The sequence below is a fragment of the Ambystoma mexicanum genome, chromosome 8 (genome assembly GCF_040938575.1).
Source record: "Ambystoma mexicanum isolate Mex_15411 chromosome 8, UKY_AmexF1_1, whole genome shotgun sequence".
Classification (NCBI taxonomy): Eukaryota; Metazoa; Chordata; class Amphibia; order Caudata; family Ambystomatidae; genus Ambystoma; species Ambystoma mexicanum.
The window spans coordinates 330316547-330335246 of NC_090929.1; the positions used below are offsets into that span (position 1 = coordinate 330316547).

At 46.1% G+C, this 18700-nt stretch overlaps 1 protein-coding gene across 2 annotated transcripts in view; it reads right to left on the minus strand.

Moving 5' to 3' along the window:
- The window catches only part of RABL6 (RAB, member RAS oncogene family like 6), a 931527-nt gene that overhangs the window by 332911 nt on the left and 579916 nt on the right, over window positions 1-18700 (minus strand). For both annotated transcript variants that reach the window (XM_069609758.1, XM_069609759.1), the window contains one exon: window positions 11941-12144. In XM_069609758.1, coding sequence (XP_069465859.1) covers window positions 11941-12144 — 204 coding nt within the window. The remainder of the gene's footprint in view (window positions 1-11940; window positions 12145-18700) is intronic.

Below are 18700 nucleotides of genomic sequence, written 5' to 3' on the forward strand. Positions count from 1 at the left end.
CAAGTGCAGTAGCATGGTCAAAGACAAAGTAAAGAAGACGGGGCTCCAGTGCAAGATGGACCAGTATACAGTGGGTGCTCCACAGCGCCCCACTACTCGTGCCACGTAGACAGCGGGCACAGACGGGGAGTCGCAAGACTCTCAAATCTCCCTTTGTGACATCATGGGAGCCATAGGGGAATCCAGGTGCTCTATGGAAGAGAAAATCGATGGCCTCTCAACAGAAGAGTACTTCCTCCGGCAAGACATGCAGAACCTGGCTTTGAGGGTCGGGCAAGCAGAGCAGCACATCTCAGACGCGGAGGACGCAATTAAGGGAATGCAGAAACAGATGGCTGCGGTCACCCAGAAGCTCACAGACCTGGAAAATAGGGCAAAAGACAGCGAAGGAAGAGCACGGCGCAATAACATTCACATCCTCCGAGTACCGGAAAAGGAAGAGGGGCCCAGCATTGAACTCTTCTTGGAGCGATGGCTAACGACACTCTTTGCCCCCAAAAAAACTCTCCAAATTCCTTTCTGTGGAAAGGGCGCACAGGATGCTGGTGTGTTGTCCCACCGGGGGGGGCACCCCCCCTGCACCATAATAGCACGACTCCTGAACTACAGGGACGCCACTGCCGCAAATGGCGCGTGCCACCGGCCCCATCACGTATAATGGCTACCGGATCTGATTCTTCCCAGACTACACTAGGATGTTTCAAAAGGCACATCAATATTTTGATTCTGTCAAGAGGAAGATGCATTCACTCAGCATCAAGTACGCTCTCTTCTTCCCGGCGCAACTTAGGGAACCTTGCACCTTGTCAACACCCGAGGGAGGCATGGTCATGGCTGGAGATGCACGTTCTGTCATTAACTGGACATCAGCTGCCGAGTGGGCAGCCCAGACTAGAGTCAGATCTGGGTCTCTCCCCAATCCTGTTTGAATCACAGGCAGTAGATGGAGCCTGTGCTTGGGGCAGCGGGCAATGGATGACTTAATGGCCCGAATGGCACCGGCCCCCACGCTTGCAATGACAGTCAGGGGTTAACATTCATAGTGGCTACTGATCGGGAAAGGCGGTTTGCACGAACAGCAACAGCGGGCACCCCACAGATGGTTGACTTGGTTATTTCGCACACGTTTGGTGCGGTTTTAGGGCAACAGGTGCTTCTGGTTGGAGAGGAGTACAGGGTGGGGTGCAGGGGGAGTTTGTCAACCATTATTGGCTTGATTTTGGTTGAACATTGGTGCCGAAGGTATGCAGCGCATAAGGACATTCATCATGGGTTGGGCATGGGTTGGGCATGAGGAGTGCTAATGGGAGGCAGCAGAGGGAACGGGAGTGGGCCATAATCCGGGTTAAGGTACGGTTTCTCTGGGATGATGGCTCATAACGGGAAAGCCATGGTGATGACCCGGAATGTCAACGGGCTATGTTCAGGTGTTAAAAGAAGGCTTGTGCTAAAGTTCCTTAATAGGCAGTCTCCTGACATTGTATTTCTTACTGAGACACACCTAGCGGGAACAGAGTGCAAATTCTTTCTCAAGTCCAATTACATTTTCTCAGGGCTTCAGGGGGACGCTCATTCTCCTACACAAGAGGGTCCCATTCCAGTCCGACCCCCGGGAGCGTATGTTCTGGCTAGGGGAGTGTTATGGGGCGCCACTTGGGGAATGGTAGCGGAATATAGGCCCCCACCGCTCTCCTATCGGAGCTTCAGGGGCTTATGCTGCAGAATCACGCAGAGGTTTGGATACCAGGGGGGAGTTTCATAAGGTGATGGACCGAGGCTTAGACAGGACATCTGCTGGCACTAGAAACCCAGCGGCCTGTACCAAATTGCGCTCATTCGCTGAGGCCTTGGGGTGGGTGGACACATGGAGGTGGCTGCATGAAACGGAGAGTGGTTGCTCCTTCTTTTCTGGAGTACATGTCTCCATGTCAAGGATTGACAACTTTTTGTCCCATCTAACATGACCCACAAGCAGACAATAGTCTGCCAAATTCTTGGCCAGAGGGATATCAGATCACTCCCAGTTAGTCACAGAGTTAAAGAATGGGATAACTAAGCCCAATAGGAGCTGGCTCCTGAACACTTATTACCTGGGAGACCCTGAATTCGTGGACTCCCTCGATGCTAAAACCGGGGAGTACTTTGAAATGAATGCAGGGGCAGTTGGCAGCCCAGTCACGCTTTGGGAGGAGTATAAGGCTTTGCTGCGGGGAGGCGCTCTCAATGGTGGCAGCAGCGCAAGAAACACGTGCTTGAGGTGGAGGAGGCGGAGAGGGAGGCACGACAAGCATTGGAGGAATGTCTCTCCTCCGGGTCCAAGGAGGCCAAGCTGACATTAGTTACAGCGCAAGAAACTGGAATGTGGCACTAGACAATGCCAGGGAGGCGCACTGGGCAAGACTAAGTCAAATTCATGAAGCCGGGGACAAAGCGGGCAAAATGTTGGCCTGGCTTGAAAGGAGGGTTAAAAGGGACTAAACACGTGCACGCCATATGTGACACCCCAGGGGAGGAACTGACTAACGATGCAGATATTGCTGAGGCCTTTGCATAATAATAAAAAGTTGCTATATAACCTGGGGAATAGGAACCGTAAGGTGGATTGGCCGGACGCACTAGATCAGGCGCCTCTCCTAAGGTTCACCGCTCTACAGGCTCTGGGTTTGGAGGCAGACATTTCAGAGGAAGAAATCTCAGCTGTGATCTCACAGCTACAGGTGGGTAAAGCTCCAGGGCCCAACGGGTTCCCGGTTGAGACATGGAAGCAGCTGGGAGAGAAAGTAATCAGTACTCTGCATTGTCTCTTAAGCAAGATGGGGGTCTACCACCTGATCTCAGGCTGGCTAGCATAGTGGTTCTCCCGAAGCCTGTTAAACCCCCGGAACAGTGTGCCTCATACAGGCCAATATCTTTAATAAATAGAGAGGCTAAGATCCGGTCTCAGTACTGGCCAATCGCGTGTTAGCGGTAATCGGCTCTCAGGTACATCCGGACCAATGCTGGTTAATGCACTCTTTATCCACGCGGATGAACCTGTGTTGAGTGCAACTCGCCATTGGCCTGGCAGCCGAAATACCAGACATACTGGTACTCATCGCAACAGACTTCGAGAAGGTGTTCAATTCTGTGCGGTGGGACTCGTTTTAGGAGATTATAGGTTGCATGGGATTTGGCGAAAACTTCCTGGTCTGGGTTTGCCCGCTATATACTTGCCCCAATGTGGCAATAAGAGTAAACAGGGTTACCTCTCGGGCCTTTGCACTGGGACGAGGCACGCGGCAGGGATGCCTCCTTTCAGCGCTGCTGTTCACTCTAGCAATGGAGCTACTAGTGATACAGCTCAGGGAAAGCCTGGAATGGGTGGGATTTAAATGGGATGGGGAGAGGACAGTGTTTCACTCTACGCAGATGACCAACTAATATGAGTAACCCAAGGGTCTCGTGCCCTGTGAGGACTGAAATATTGCAGGCATACCAAAGCTTTAGCTGGCACAAAGTAAATGGGCAAAAGTCAGTCCTCTTCCCAGTGCAAGGGGGGTAACAATGTTCCCTCAGGAATGCCCATACACAATAGTCTCAGGCTTCAAATATCTGGGTATCCATTTTAGCCCATGCCTGTCTGACTTCATCCAGCTCAATCTCTCCCCAGTAGCGAATATGTTTGCACTGGATATCATACACTGGCAATCTCTCCCACTAACCTTGCTGTGCAAAGCAGCCCTTTTTAAGATGTGAACACTACCTACATTTCTTTATGTCCTGCAGAACGCCCTGCTCCCGATTACAAAGTAGGTCTTTGTAGAAATTGAGGGATCCCTGCGGGTGCTCTTATGGGTTGGGGGGGATGGGGACAACCAAGGGTGGCATTGAGGACGGTGCAACGGTCCGTGTAGGAAGGGGGCATAGGCTTACCAAACTTGTGCAGGCAATACTGGGCAGCACAGCTGGGTGCCGTGAACGACTGGCTACATGGGGACCCGTCACCGTGTAAGGCACAGGAAGAGTCTCCCTGGGCTGATGCGACACAAGTGCCACGTGTGGGTGGAGGCGCATCAGGACATTGGGTGGGGTGGAAACCCGACCCTCAATTGCCCATTTGGCATAACACGCACCTGACCTTGGCATAACACGCACCTGACGGAGCTGCTGAAGATGGGGTATTTTGTGAGCTGGGCAGCGAAGGGAATAGACACCTTGGCGGATATAATACACAAGGTTCGCCTTCGGCCATTTGAAGAGTTTCAAGGGTAAATTTAGCCTGCGGCAGGGAGGGATTCCATTATGTGCAAATAACACACGCCATGAAAGCCCAATTTCCCTCTCAGGGAGGGGTCCCAAGGAGTTCTCCTCTGGAGGCTAACCTGTTCTCATCTGGCATTCCCGCCAAGGTTACATCTACACTGTACCAAGTGCTCCCGCCATTTGGGACCGCAGAGCTCACCTGCCTAAGGGAGAAATGGGATCGGGACTTGGGGCAGTTAGAACCGGAAGAATGGGTGGACGCCCTGATGTTCCTGAGGGGGGTGGGAATAGCGGCTTGGCTGCGGCTAACAGAATTCAAGATCCTCCACAGGGTGTACTTCTCATGCACTATGTTGACCAGGTGGGGCATGGTGTACAGCGACGCATGTTTTGGATGCGGTAGGGAAGGCGGCACCTTCTATCACATACTATGGGATTGTGTACAGATTCAGTCGTCTAGGGGAAATGCATGCATAAACTGTACACTGTAAAGGGTGCTGGGGATTGGGTAGACACTGGGTTCACGAAACATGATAAATTGTTCCTGGCTGTAGCACTGGGACTAGCCAAAAGAGAAATAGTAGCATGCTGGGGCTCTGCAGAGCACCCGAGACTAAGCCAGTGGGCTGTGGAAGTGGACTGTTTAGCCCTGGAGAGGAGAGTGTACAGGGCAAGAGGGTGTCCCCAAAAGTTCTTGAAGATATGGGGTGGAAGTGAGGGGGAGGGGGAAGAGAGCCGAGGGACTTGACAGTATGGATTGCTTTGACCCTGAACCTTCCTGTTGTCAATGTAACTTGTAGTTGCGCTCCCATGCTAATACTGGTATATTGAATCTACTGTATTATGCTCAAGTTGTACCTATGCTTGTGTTTGTTCTGTTTCTTTATGAAAATAATAAACAGATTGGTAACAAAAAAAAAGAAAGACTTTGTGCAAACTACTGGCCGGGTGCCTGACTCCTGTATTGCAAGGGCTGGTGCTCCGGGACCAAACAGGGTTCATTTCAGGTAGGTCTGATTCACAAAACCTATGACGTCTTCTCTTGGTCTTGGATAAAGATGTCCGAAACGGTGGCTGTGGGGAGCTTGGACTCATACAAAGGATTGTGTTGAATGGGATGGGACTGGGGGCCCAATTCATGGAATGGGTAAGGCTCCTATATGAGGGTTTGAAATCCAGGGTATAGGTTAATGGGATGAGTCTCGGGCAGGTGTAGCAAGGCACACAACAGGGGTGCCCACTGTCCTTTTTGATCTTTGCGCTGGTTATTGAGCTGTTGCCAAGGGTCTATCGGAATAGATATATGATGATGTGCTCCTATATATGAGGGATCCATTGGTGAATCTGGACCAGGCTATGAAAGTAGTAGAATTTGGGAAGATCTCGGAGCTAGTTGTTAATAAATGTAAGTCGTCCATTTACATGTTGCCTGAGGAGGTGGGTAGTGAGTTGGCACACCTCGGAATGGAAATTCAGGTGGGGGGAATTCTGATATTCGGGCACAATGATTAGTGTCGAATGGGTTTACAAATAGATTGTACAGAAACTGGTGGCTGCATTTGAAAAACTGGCTGTATTTTGAGCTAGGTTCCCCATCTCTCTGATGGGACGGATGGCACTGGTGAAAATGATGTTACCCATACAGAGCGCCTGGGGACCAATTCCGTTGGTGACGGTGCGCCATATAAGTACCGTTAACATAACATAACATATTACTATATATGTGTTTCAGGTAATGCCGATGGTCCTGAAGGATGCTCGTTTTCAGGCTCTTCATGTAACACTGACTAGACTGTTATAGAATTGGGGGTCCCAGAGGATTGAGGTGGGTACCTTACAGTTACCGGCAGGTAAAAAGGGGAATTGGTGCTCCAGTTTTCAGATCTTACCACTGGGCATAAGTTCTGCAACACATGGTGGATTGGTTTGTTTGCCCGCACCAGGAGCGTCTCATTGAATGGATTATGGCCGAATCTGCACCTCAACGGGTATTGGAATTGCTTGGGGGAAGGGAAAGGGACTTAGGGAGGCTTTTGACCCCAGTTAGTGCCATCATCCGGATTTGGTGGAAGGCCACTAGAATTCCAGGACAGAAGTTTCCCTTTATGCCGACTATTCCACTGAGTTGTAATAGATTGAGGTATGATGACCATCGGAAGAGGGGATGGAAGTAAGGAAAGAATGCTGATGGGAGACTGGGACATAGGGGGAAACATTTCAGATGGAGAGCGGTGGAGGGTTCTCCGATACGCAAAGCAGTTATCCAGGATTGGTCAATTTCAATGGATACTGTTAAGATGCATAAGAGCTGAGCGTTGGGAATCCAAGGCTAGATCTGGGCCCGTTTTCCTATGTTTCACTATGTTGTTTGAGAACAGTGTAATGCCAGAAGGAACGCTGTAAATAGATTGAATTCATGTGGTTTCATGTTAAAAATGATAGTCTTTAAAAAAATATATATATCTGGACAAAACGCTATTGTTTATACAAAACATGGACAAACCCCTCTACACAAAATTGAAAAATATAGATTCATACAGATGAGATTGAGGACTGGATACTAAATGTATCCTATAAGAAGGCCCTACATAAGTCTACACACATAGTTTATGAAACTTGTAGTCAATTAAATTATGGCAGAACTATAAAGGGATAAGAAGAGAGAGATGAGGCGCCAAATACGTATTGCAAAGCATGGAGGAATTCTCCCCTCCACTTTCAATGTCATCAGAAATAATAAGAACAAATTTAAAGGTTGGGTTCATTTGTGGTGATTCTTGACAAAAAATGTGACCTGACCGAGAATGCTTAAGTTTCTGAATTCTAGGAATACTAGAAATATTTGGAAGCTGTAGGGTGAGGCGAAGGGCAACAAAAAGGACCGGACTCTCAACTCTGTTAATGAGGTTCAATGGGTTAACCATAGCGTAGAACTGGCATTGAAAGATTCTCGATTATTTGGTTTTCAAGGTTTGTTCCATGAATATAAATCATCGCTAACCATTGACAAGACTGAAATTATGTACAAAACTGGCAAATTAAAAGCCCAAAGTCCCCAGGTATGAATTGATTAGCCAGCATCATGTTAAAATGCAAGCCTGAAATCTGGAGATTTTATTTCGCAAAGTCCCAGAGAGTGGCAGAATCCCATTATCATGGAAAACATCTATATTGATACTGTGAGAAACCTGAAGGTGTCTCATTCGCTAGTCCCCCGGGATCTGTCATCCATGTGGCCAAGACACGGCCATCGCTTTTGGATCCAGTTCCTGGAGGTGGACCAGTGCGGGAGGATCACCTGGATGAGGGGTGTTCAGGGAGTGGAAGTGGGACACCGGATGTGGTATCCCCTTCCCTGTAACACCTTTACACCATCCTACTAGGTAGGATACTTAACCCCACCGCCCCTTCACAACACGAACACTTTTCTCACAGACAGCTCACTGCGAGAGAAAACAGACTAACACCTGACACGTCCCAATACAATGGTCAGGCAGGGTCAGGCAATTATTGAACATTACACACACCTGACTTCCATCACACTTCTCCACATGTATAAAAGGCGGAGCATGAAAGCACACTCTGAGCAAGGCAAAGCACACGGGGAAGCAGCAGATCCAAGAAGGAGGTTTAATACAAGGCGGGAGAAGGCAAGACCGAAGAGGATTGCAAGGAGGGAATTTCCCTTGACCTTTTCACCGAAACACCATATCTTTCATGAGCCTTCGAGAAGAGGAAACGCAAGACCTGGAATCAAAGCTGACGAATCCTGCATTGTGTGTCCAAGCTACCCAGGGCTCTCCCCCGTCGATAGTTAAGGCGGGGAAAATAGTTTGCTGCTGTGGTACCGTCCTTGGCTCCTACAACAAAGCAGCACCAGTGAAGTCAGCACAGCTGGTGAGTTGGGGAGACAGATACTAGACCGCTCTGGGTGGAAACGAAGGTTGCAAGCAGCAACATTGTATAAAGAATATTGAAGAGAACAGTGTATGAAGCACATGTGGCAAACAACGCAAATATAATTAAAACAGCAGATGAATGACTTAACTTTGAAGCTAAGATATGATACCGTATACCGAGATGTCTCTCATCACGTGGGTGCTCATTCGAAAGTTTCTGTTGGGTATCCAACTAAAAAGGTGCCAAATGTTAAAACGAAAGGAATTGTGAAATCGAAGTGGTCCTGCAATGGGTTAAGCCAAACCCTGCGCATTTGAAAGTCTTTGATATTTGAAGTAAATTGAAATTGGTCCGAGCCTGGCTGAGGGAGACTAACTGTGTTAAAAAGGGAGCTGAGTCCGGATGAGGTGGATACAGGGTGAATAGTGAATCACCCAAAGTGAATACTTGTGAGAATCTAAAGAGGAAAAGAACTTGCTGTTTTATTTGGTTGCGTCAGGCCAGCTGAGTGAAGAGACTTTGAGAAGCAAGGAGACATGCGCAACGAAAGGCCCTGATGCTAATGATTGAACTGTATCCTTGTGCTAAAGAAGCCAGAGTGAAGCGCCTTGTCCCATGCTGAAAACATGGGTAAGTGAGGCCAATGGCCTGAACATTCAGACGTATCATTTTGTGAACACTTCTCTCTTTTTCGTAACACTATTTCCCAAACTATTTGTATTTAGAAGTAAGCATTGGCAATAGGTTTATTAGTATAGGCCCTTTTATTTTGGCAAGACACCACTACGACTGTGTTATTTGATGGTCATAGCTTGCTCCCATCTGTAGATTTAGGCTTAGATAGGTGTATTTCAAACACTTTTTGAAGTTCCATAAACACTCGTCCTGTGGTCACTTGTGTCTGTCTTACTGTTGTTACCAGGCCTTCCTTACAATACCCATATATAAAAAAAGGTGACCGTACATTGCCTGGAAATTATAGGCTATTAACGTTGCTACATATTACGGGCAAACTGTTTGCCTCTTTTATTTTATACACATTGCAGAGATGGACAGAATCATCAGGGTTATTAGACAAGTTCCAAAGTGGGTTTCGACCCAGATCTTTGACAAATCTAAGACACTTGAATTTGCGGTCGACCGGTGCTAGAATTAAGAAGAGTCCTGTGCTTCATGCATTGTTTGGCAATTTTCAATCAGCTTTTGATTCTGTGTCCCGGACAAAACCTTGGCAGAGGTTTGAAGGGTATGGTTGTCCCGCATTTCTGTTGCATTATCTGAGGCTCTTTCACAAGGATAATACAGTTTGTGTTAGGTTGGATGGTGAGGATGCCTTGACCCAGCCCATTACTAGACCCAGATGGGACAAGCAGGGCTGCGTCTTGACTCCCTTGCTCTTCAACCGATTTCAAGCTGATTTGCTTGAGTGCGGTAAGAGCTTGACCTGCCAAGTTCCAGTCCTACCACATCCTTCGTCTCCCTTATGCGGATGATCTAGTGATCCTGGATCACACCTTCTCTGGCCTGATGAAATCTTCCAATGGACTGTGGAACTATGCTGATGATAATAAACTGACTATAAATATAAAGAAAACACAGATTGTTCTTTTTAGACATAGAAAAGTAATGATACCCAGCCTACTTATAAAGGGGACTAGAATTGATTATACTGACTGCTACAGGTACTTGGTTGTTGAATCTGAACACCAACATGGTTTCACAAAATGTATCCCCACGCGGGTAAGAAAGGCGGTCCAATTAACTGCGTTCATAGCCAGTTTCGGCATCCGTGGAAATGATCGAGAAAAAAAACGAATATTTGTTCGAATTTCGGCTGTATGAAAATTTCGAACAAATACACCATACAGTGCCATTATAGCAAACAAGGGGAGCGGGAGTTAAGGGGGTGTCGCCTGAACCCTTGTTCACTATAATGGCATTGGGAGTTGCGGGGGTATCCCCCGCTCCCTATACAATAAAGATTTACTTAAAAAAGGAACCTGCTGCGCCGGTTCCCATCCATATAAGTGAAGGGAACTGGCATTGCAGGGAGACAGGGAGTCGGCAGCACACATCGAAGTGTGCCGGTATAAGGTAAGTAAGGGGTTGGGGAGGAGTGGGTACGCAGTGTCTTTTGCTGCCTTTACAGCAATTTGGTATGTTTTGTATAAATAACTTGTTTTTTTTCTCCGGCAGACTTTTCACTTCGGTTTTTTCACGGACATCTGCCAGTTTCACCAATGGAACAGGCGGGTATAGTTTGGAAGGCTCCCTGCACTTTTATAAGCAGTGCTTGTATCCCGCTATAATGTACGGACTTGAAAGATTATCAATAATGGACCTGTCATGACTTGGGAAGTTGGAGGCCTGCTTTTCGTAGCCATGGTAATGAAAAGACGTGGCCTCCTCTATATTAAAGCCTTGACAGACACTGTTTGTCCCCTACTATTCTTATTGGGACAGGATATGAAAGTGAAGAGAGCTTCAGATTACATGAATTCAGTACTATCACTGTTTAAAGCAATTGATTGGTTCCCCGATTGGGACTGAAGCTATTTTGAGTCATAGAAGGTATTTGAGCGAAAGGTGGATCAATGGGATTGGATACATATTTTCACTCATCTGGCAAAATTAAGATCCTATATAGATGTACCTAGGATGCTATACACCTTTGGGAAGCCTGAATAATACACAAGATTCTGTCCCTCTAAAAACCTGACGTAGGTTTATCCTTCTGTTCCGTATAAATCGACTTCCTGTGTTAGCGCTAACAGGACCAGCACTGAAAAATGCAAGGGAAAATAGGATTTGGCGTAGCTGTAAAATTCTGGAAAATATTGAAACGGCTAAGCATCTGTTAACCAAATTCCTCCAAACTGGGTGCATTGTATATGCAACATTTTGGTGGATTTGTCCACAACTTGGATTCCATAAAAGGTTCGCCTTTTTGGAAATATTTTCTAAATACTAGTAGTAACAATTTGCACCTATCACTTTATCATACTTGGCTGGTGGCTATCCAACTCTATAAAAGCCAATTTCCTCAAACTATAAAAGGATTTATTCCAAGGATGTTTGCGCGGATAATTCTGGTAATGCAAGTTCGTCATTCAAATTTACATTTTAGATTAGATGATCGTAAATAAGGTTTCTATGTGTTTGAAATTTAGTCTATAGTAAACGAACGAAAATGCATTAGGTATTTTATGCTTTTGTAGGTTTGGATATCCCATGTATTTTTTCATGAGAATATGAGTTTGTATCAGTTTTATCAAATTGTATGTATGTTTCGTTCAATCTGTCTTATGTATTTTATATATATATTTAGGATATATCAAACCATTTAAGGAACATTAAATAATAAATAAAACAATGAATTAAAAATAAATTACATTTTCTATTTTAAAAAAACATACCACGTTGACTTGCATTTTAAAAATAAAAAAGGCAATGCATAATGTCACGCAAGCTCCATTCATGCCCACAAATGCAAAAACCCTATGAGAATATCCAAAGGACATTGTAAGGTGTACTCACTGGTAACAATGGATTCTGTACATGTACAAATTCCATGGTGACAAAACTCAATGAAAATGTGTAAGCTGTAAAGCAATGTAATGTTTGGGAAGCAACATCTCAAGGGGATATAACCACTGACCCACTTCAGGTAATATCAGCGGGCAGTCCTTTGTACATACCATTTGTGCAATAAACCACAATTCATAGAAGTCACTGGATCAGGCAACATTTCTCATTCACAATTAGCTTTGTAACCCTCTCCAAATTCACCCACCTTACCCTTTCATTTCTTGATCCCAATCAAAATCTTCATCAGCCATGACAGAGACATTTGGCTCCTCCTCTTCATCACTGGATAGTACAACATTGTTGCTCGGTATGTGTGACGTTTCCCGTGAGGCTTTTTCAATCACTTGATCATCAGGATCCAGATCATCTTGAAAACCAGCAACCATGGGGTTGCCTGCAAGCACCTCCCCCTCACTAGGTAAACAAAGAGCATAGCATTTACACTCACTACACCACAAACCACAAGTTAAACAAAACCTTACCATAGCAATCCATACGTTATAACAGTGAGGTTCACTTCAGGATTTGGGGTGTATAGAAAACTGGCTTTGGCACATATATTGGAAACTAGAGGAACAGACTAGTCCTGATAACATGTCTTGTGTGAGGTTTTTCTAAAACCCTGCTTTGTATCTTGTATTATGTCTGAATTTGTATAATCTTGATTTTTTTTCTTCTTTACACCAACTATATAACACTATACCGTAAAATCCAATCAATCCATTCAGGGATAGGGCCATCTATTCTCTTGCCAGAAGCTTGAAGTTTAAGAAAACATCACTGGCAGTGAATCTCTAAAGTGGGAAAGTGACAGTTTTAGAGTACCAGCCTTCTCTTGAGCCCAACCTAAAATAACTAACCTGACACTCCTTTGCGGCCGCAATAGCTTAGTACATGATCTGGAGAGCAGCGTTTGCCAGAGCATATGAGCCTCAACAAAAGAGTCTTACCACTTGAAGCCACCAAAGGGGTTGCAGCATAGCAGTGTGTCTAACGGGTGTAGACAGCGCAAGGCTGAATGTCCTGCACATTCAGTAGTGAACATTTGAAAAGCAAAGCCAGGGCAAGGCTGGTGACTGGGACATATAGTTTGTGCACTACAGACATTAGGAGAGATGTCCGACTCAGATGGAGTTCAATAATGCAGGACATGAGAAGGCCCCCAGACATCGGGAGATTGTGAGAGGTAAGGAAATGTGGTCAGCTTAGATTATTTCCAATGCACTATTTGGTTAAGAAGATCACATTCCGAAAGGGTTGAGCCACAGGAGGGGACATCTTCTACAGCCTGGTTAAGGGATTGGAAAGTCTTGAACATGCTCTCATCCGCAGAACCCAAGTGAACGTCTGATATTTGCAATGAATGGAGACTAGTGAAAAGTACAGGAAACAAAACCCTAAGCAGCATGTACAGGATAACACCTGGATAACCACACTGCAGGGAGGGTTTAAATAGGTTAAAGGGATTGTAAGAAATTACATCCAAGGGAACAGAGGAAAGTTTAATATGGAAAAGTAAACATCAAACCAAAAATGTGAATATACCATTAAAGTGCTTGAACATTCTTCCTCAAACAGTCAGAAATCTTTGGTACAGAAAATAGTTAGGAAACTTCACTGAAGTGCAGCCCATCTGTCATCTGCTAGAGAAAAGCCTGTGAAATAAATGGGTAGTGGTTTCTTCAGTAAAGCCTTTGTGCTAAAAGTATGCAACCAACTTCCTCACGCCATGAGGAATAACACAATAGAAGATGGAGCAATCACCCAAGACATCCCGGGGATGAGGAGAGGGAGGGCTGCAGAACTAATAATGAGAAGTAAGTGTGCAGTTCTTCAATCCTGGAAGGAGAATGCAAGAGGGCCGACTTACACATTTGATCACCCTGCAATTCTCAACACATCCTGAAGAATATCTGCAATGTTAACTCAATAGGGAGAGCAATGCAATGTCAATATGCCTTTATGAAAGAATTTGGAGGAGATCACAATTGGGGCAAGCGCTTGAGTCGAGGTAGTTGTAGAGACAATTCTTCCAACTGTAAAGAGTTGGCCTGAGGAGAAGCACTTGGTGTACTTAGTCACCAATTTCAAGGAACCCTCCAGCAGACACAGGCTCACCAAAAGGGCAATCAGGTATATTTTCAATAAATGAATAAAACAAGTGAGATTATTATAATTGGTAGGGGGATCATAGAGACTGGAGGAAGTAAAATTCATGTCTGTATACAAAATGAGATATGGGTACACTAGAAGTAGATGCAGAATGAATGGTTCAGGATTAGTCCAAGTAAATGGCGTGAAGGCATCCTGTGAAACCCTGTCTGGTAGGTAGGATGTGAACAGCATTTTAAATTTTGTCTCCTTGTATTTGCCACCTGTCGGCTGGAAGGTGCCGGGCCTCTTGTTTAGACACGCTGCTTTGCAGTCTGTTCTCACTGTCTACTCCCCCTCAGTGGGAGGGGTTTGGAGAGTGCTATATGTGCATTCATAATGAGAGGCAGGGTAGAAAGCGTCGCGGACGGGAACAGCGGATGAGAGCCTTGCACGCCGAAGTCGCGCCTAAGTCAAGCCAGTCTGTGCTCGTCCATGCGCAGACTGGGCCCCCCCCCAATATGTTTTGTAACATGTCCCGGTCTGATCTACTAAACATAGCTCCTGACTCGATTGTTTTTCCTCCAGGGTTTAGTAAGGCCCCACCGAGAACAACATTTACTTGTGGAGTTGTGGACTATCCCCTGAGCGGTTCCTTAATGAACGCGCTTTCCCTGGTAGCTCATGCTGAGGACTGTTATAATCTCATAGACTATCTTAAACCGGATCTGGTTTGCATTTCCGAAACCTGCCTTCGCGACCACTCTGAACTCTCAGTCATACAAGCTCTCCCTCCAGACTATGCCATTCTGAGTTGCAACAGTATCGCCTTCCATCCTGGGGGAGGTATTGCGTTGATTTTTAAAACTTCTTATGAAGTTACTCCTGTTGCGATCAAATGTAATATTAAAATGGAATTTCTATTGGCCTGTATTCAAACACCTGCATCTTCTATTGTGTATGTTTTGCTCATCACCGTCCTGGTCTTGACCGGGCGTTCTGCAATGACTTTGCAGTTTTAGGGTCTGAACTCCAACAGAAATACTCTAACCTTTTCATTGCCAGCGATTTTAATCTTCCAGCGAACAAACCTAGCAAGCATGTTTTCTCAGTTTTTAGCATCCTTACTGGATTTAGGCTTAATCCAACATGTCACCTATCCGACCCATCCGCTGGGTAATACCTTGATTTTTTTGCCCCGGTAACTACCATCTCTGTTTCTTGGTCTGACCATCATGGTGTTCCATTCTCAGTGCAGTCAGCGACCACTCTATTGCTGCGACCTGGACGACCATCCAGGAAGCACAGCTGGCACTCTGCCTCTCATCAAGATTTAGCCACTCAAATGGTCTCTCACTGCGCTCTGTCCGATTTCTGTAATTTGAACAATGTCTGCTGCATTCACTAAGGCAGCTGACTCTATTGCTCCTTGGTTCACTGAGGACCTTAAATCTCTTAGGCTATCTCGCAGGCAGGTGGAAAGGAAATGGAAAATTTGCTATGGCCCAGCTGACAAAGCCCTCCTTCGCCAAGCCACAGGGGTATATCAGAAGGCCATCCTCTCTGCTAAACAAGTTTATTTTAGCAGCAAGGTCGAAGCTGCCATTAATCAACCTAAGGCGCTATTTAGTCTAGTTCAGTCCCTATCCTCATCTGCTCAGTCACATTCAAATATTATTCTGTCACAGGATCTTTGTCACTCTTTGTCAATCTTTTTTAACAAAAAGATCACCACCATTCAGAGCAAGATCGCTGGGTCCTGCCAACATCTTCCTATGTCTGCTGTGCCCTCCTAAAATATCATTCTGAATTTGACCTGGTGCACTTTTCCGACTTTCTCGCCCTCAGACGTTTTGTCCGCTATTAATAAACTCAAAACTGCTTCTCTCCTGGATCCCATTCCTCTTTCCATTATTAAGGATTATTCGGTTGATATCAATTCTTGCGTCACAGCAGCAGTGAAAGACTTTCTCCTCGGGCCTTATTCCCAATAACCTGAAGCATGCGCTGGTGATCCCTCTCTTAAAAAAACCCTCTCTGGATCTGGCAGTTCTGTCTAACTTCCGTCCTATTTCACTTCTTTCTTTCTCTATGAAGCTGCTCGAATCCTTGGGGTCTCCTTTACTGAGTTATTCTGTTGAATCTTCTCTCTTTTTTTACCCTTTTCAATATGGCTTACACCCCGGTCTGGGCAAGGAATCTGTTCTTGTATCTGTGGTAGATGACCTTGCCCATCTGGCCGACCAGGGTGGCGTAGGGGCGTTGATTCTATTAGATCTCTCAGCTGCGTTTGACACCATGGGCCACCCCACCCTGGTTGCCTGATTGTCTTCCGCAGGTCTTTCTGGTCTAGTTTTGTTATTTTCTCTCTGGTCGCACTCAATCTATCTTTCTCAGTCCCTTTTATTCCAAACCAATCCCTCTATCATGCGGTGTCCCACAAGGCTCTGCTTTGTCACCCATCTTGTTCAATGTTTACATCCAGCCACTCCTGGTTCTCATCCGCTCCCACGGTTTCCTCTGCTATTCCTATGCCGACGACACACAGATTGTTCTACGTCTTGATCGGTCTTGCCCCGATATGGATGCTCGGCTTAGGAACTGCTTGGAGGCCGTGGATGGATGGATGCATGCATGAGCAGGAACTGGCTGAAATTGAATGGTGATAAGACAGGAGGTGCTGGTAGTTGGATCTGTCTCCCTTTCTTACTTCTGGCCTGCTAGTTTCAGACCCTGTCCTGTGCCGGCTACTGTGGCGAAAGATCTGGCCGTTAAAATGTTGGCATCTCTGTCAATGTCTGACCATCTCAAGTTAATAACCCTCCGTAAAGTCCTGCCGTTTATTCCCAATCAATTCCACGCTCCTGTCGTATCTGCTCTAGTCATGAGCAGTATCGACTACTATAACGCCCACTATCTGACTCAACCTGCCTATTTGATTCGTCCACTCCAGCTCTTGCAGAATATGGCTGCAAGAGCGGTGTTCCACCCCCCCTTTTGGTTCTCACATGACTCCCCTCCTACGTCGTCTACACTGGCTCCCTGTTGGAAAGCATGTGGTGTTTTGTCCATAGAGCTTTTTCCAAACTGGGGGCTGAATATCTCCAGGAAAAATGATGTGCCTGTGTCCACTCCAGAGCACTTCGCTCTCAATCTTCGCTAACAATTCACGTCCCCCGGATAAAATATTCCCGGATAGGCAGTCGAGCGTTTTCTGTTGCTGCAGCAAACGCTTGGGACTCTCTCCCATTGCGCGATGGATAATCACTGCTCCTTTCGCTGCTCCCTGAATACTCTTCTTTTCTAAATGAGATTTGATCCCGTCTCTGCTGGCTACTTTTGGTCTTAGCGCCAAGATGCCCTCGGGCGACCGTTGCACTTAATACGTTCTACTAATATAACAAAGGAATGTTGGCGTGTGAAGCATGGTGGATGAAATGTAAATGTTTTGCGTGAGAAAGTTGGAAGAAGAAAAACGGAAGATACAGCTTTGAGTGCATCCATGGCTTATTCTTGACTTTTAGGATAAATTTGGCTGATATTTTACAAACATAAAAGGTTGTCTTACACAGTGAAAAACATCTACTGAATTTCAAGGGTTTTGTGGCCCACGGGTATAGTGGATGTCACACTAGGGATGGTATTACTGACACATGCAGTCAACGTCCCTTTTAGAGTTTAGAAAACAAATCATGTAATACTCTACGACTACCACTAGATGTCGGCCTATGCATAGCATCTGAATCTAAGCAGATACAAGCATCAGAAATACGAATACGGCGAGTGATGTATGCCTTCCAAGTCTTGTGGATCTGCTTAGATCACATGCTATGCATAGATTAGCGAGCAGTATTTGGAGAAGGAGTTGGGTTGTGAGAAGGTACAGTAGCAAACAGATGTGTTAGCACTGCTTGTCCCACGTGGAATCTGCTTTAGAATGTGCCAGGGGTGCCAAGTTGACTTCCGGGTCCTTCATATAGATAATTGCGTCATGCACATATAGTGAGACTAGTTCTCTTAGCCCGCCCGTGCTTAGCCCCCTATGCTCTTGAAATCTCCAGAGCCTGCCCGTCAATACTTCCATTGCAATAGCAAAGATTAATGGGGAGAGCAGGCACCCTTGTCTGGTTCCTCTCCCAAGTGTAAACAGGTCTGACCATGTCCCCCTGATGCTTATCTGGGCTCTGGAACCTGCATATAGCAGCCTAACTGCTTGCATATAGTACATGGGAGACCCCCACTTGCGCCAACACTTCGAACAGATAGTTCCACTGCACTGAGTCAAACTCCTTTTCCATATTCAAAAGCACCGTCACCGCCTGAGTTGTGAATCTATTTGTACCAGGATTGCAAATAGGCGTCTACGGTTTAATGATGTCGACCTCCCGGGGATAAACCCTAACTGATCCCAGTGAACGATCTGTGTGACATATGGAAGAAGGCAGACCGCCAGCACCGTGGCAAATATGTTCGTATCCAGATTGAAAGGAGATATTGGGCGATGCGACGAGCAGTCGAGTGGGTCCTTCTCTGGTTTCATTGTTAATGTTATGACGGCTTCCCGCATCGAGGGTGGGGGTATTCCCTTTCGGAATCCCTCCTCCCATTCGTCCAGCATGTGGTTGGATACAGCCGGGCCCCATTCCGTATAGAATTCGGCAGTTATGACGTCCGTCCCCGGGGCCTTTGAGGCAGGTAGAGCCCTCATCGCGCCCAGCACATCTTCAACTGTCAGAAGCTTTGCTAGGGCCTCCACTGCCTTCGCATCCAGCCTGGGGAGTGCCACTGCTTCCATATATTCCCTCAGTTCGGACTCTGGCGGCGTGCCTCTCGTAGCATACAGGAACTCATAGAAGTCCCGGGAACACCTCAGCTATTT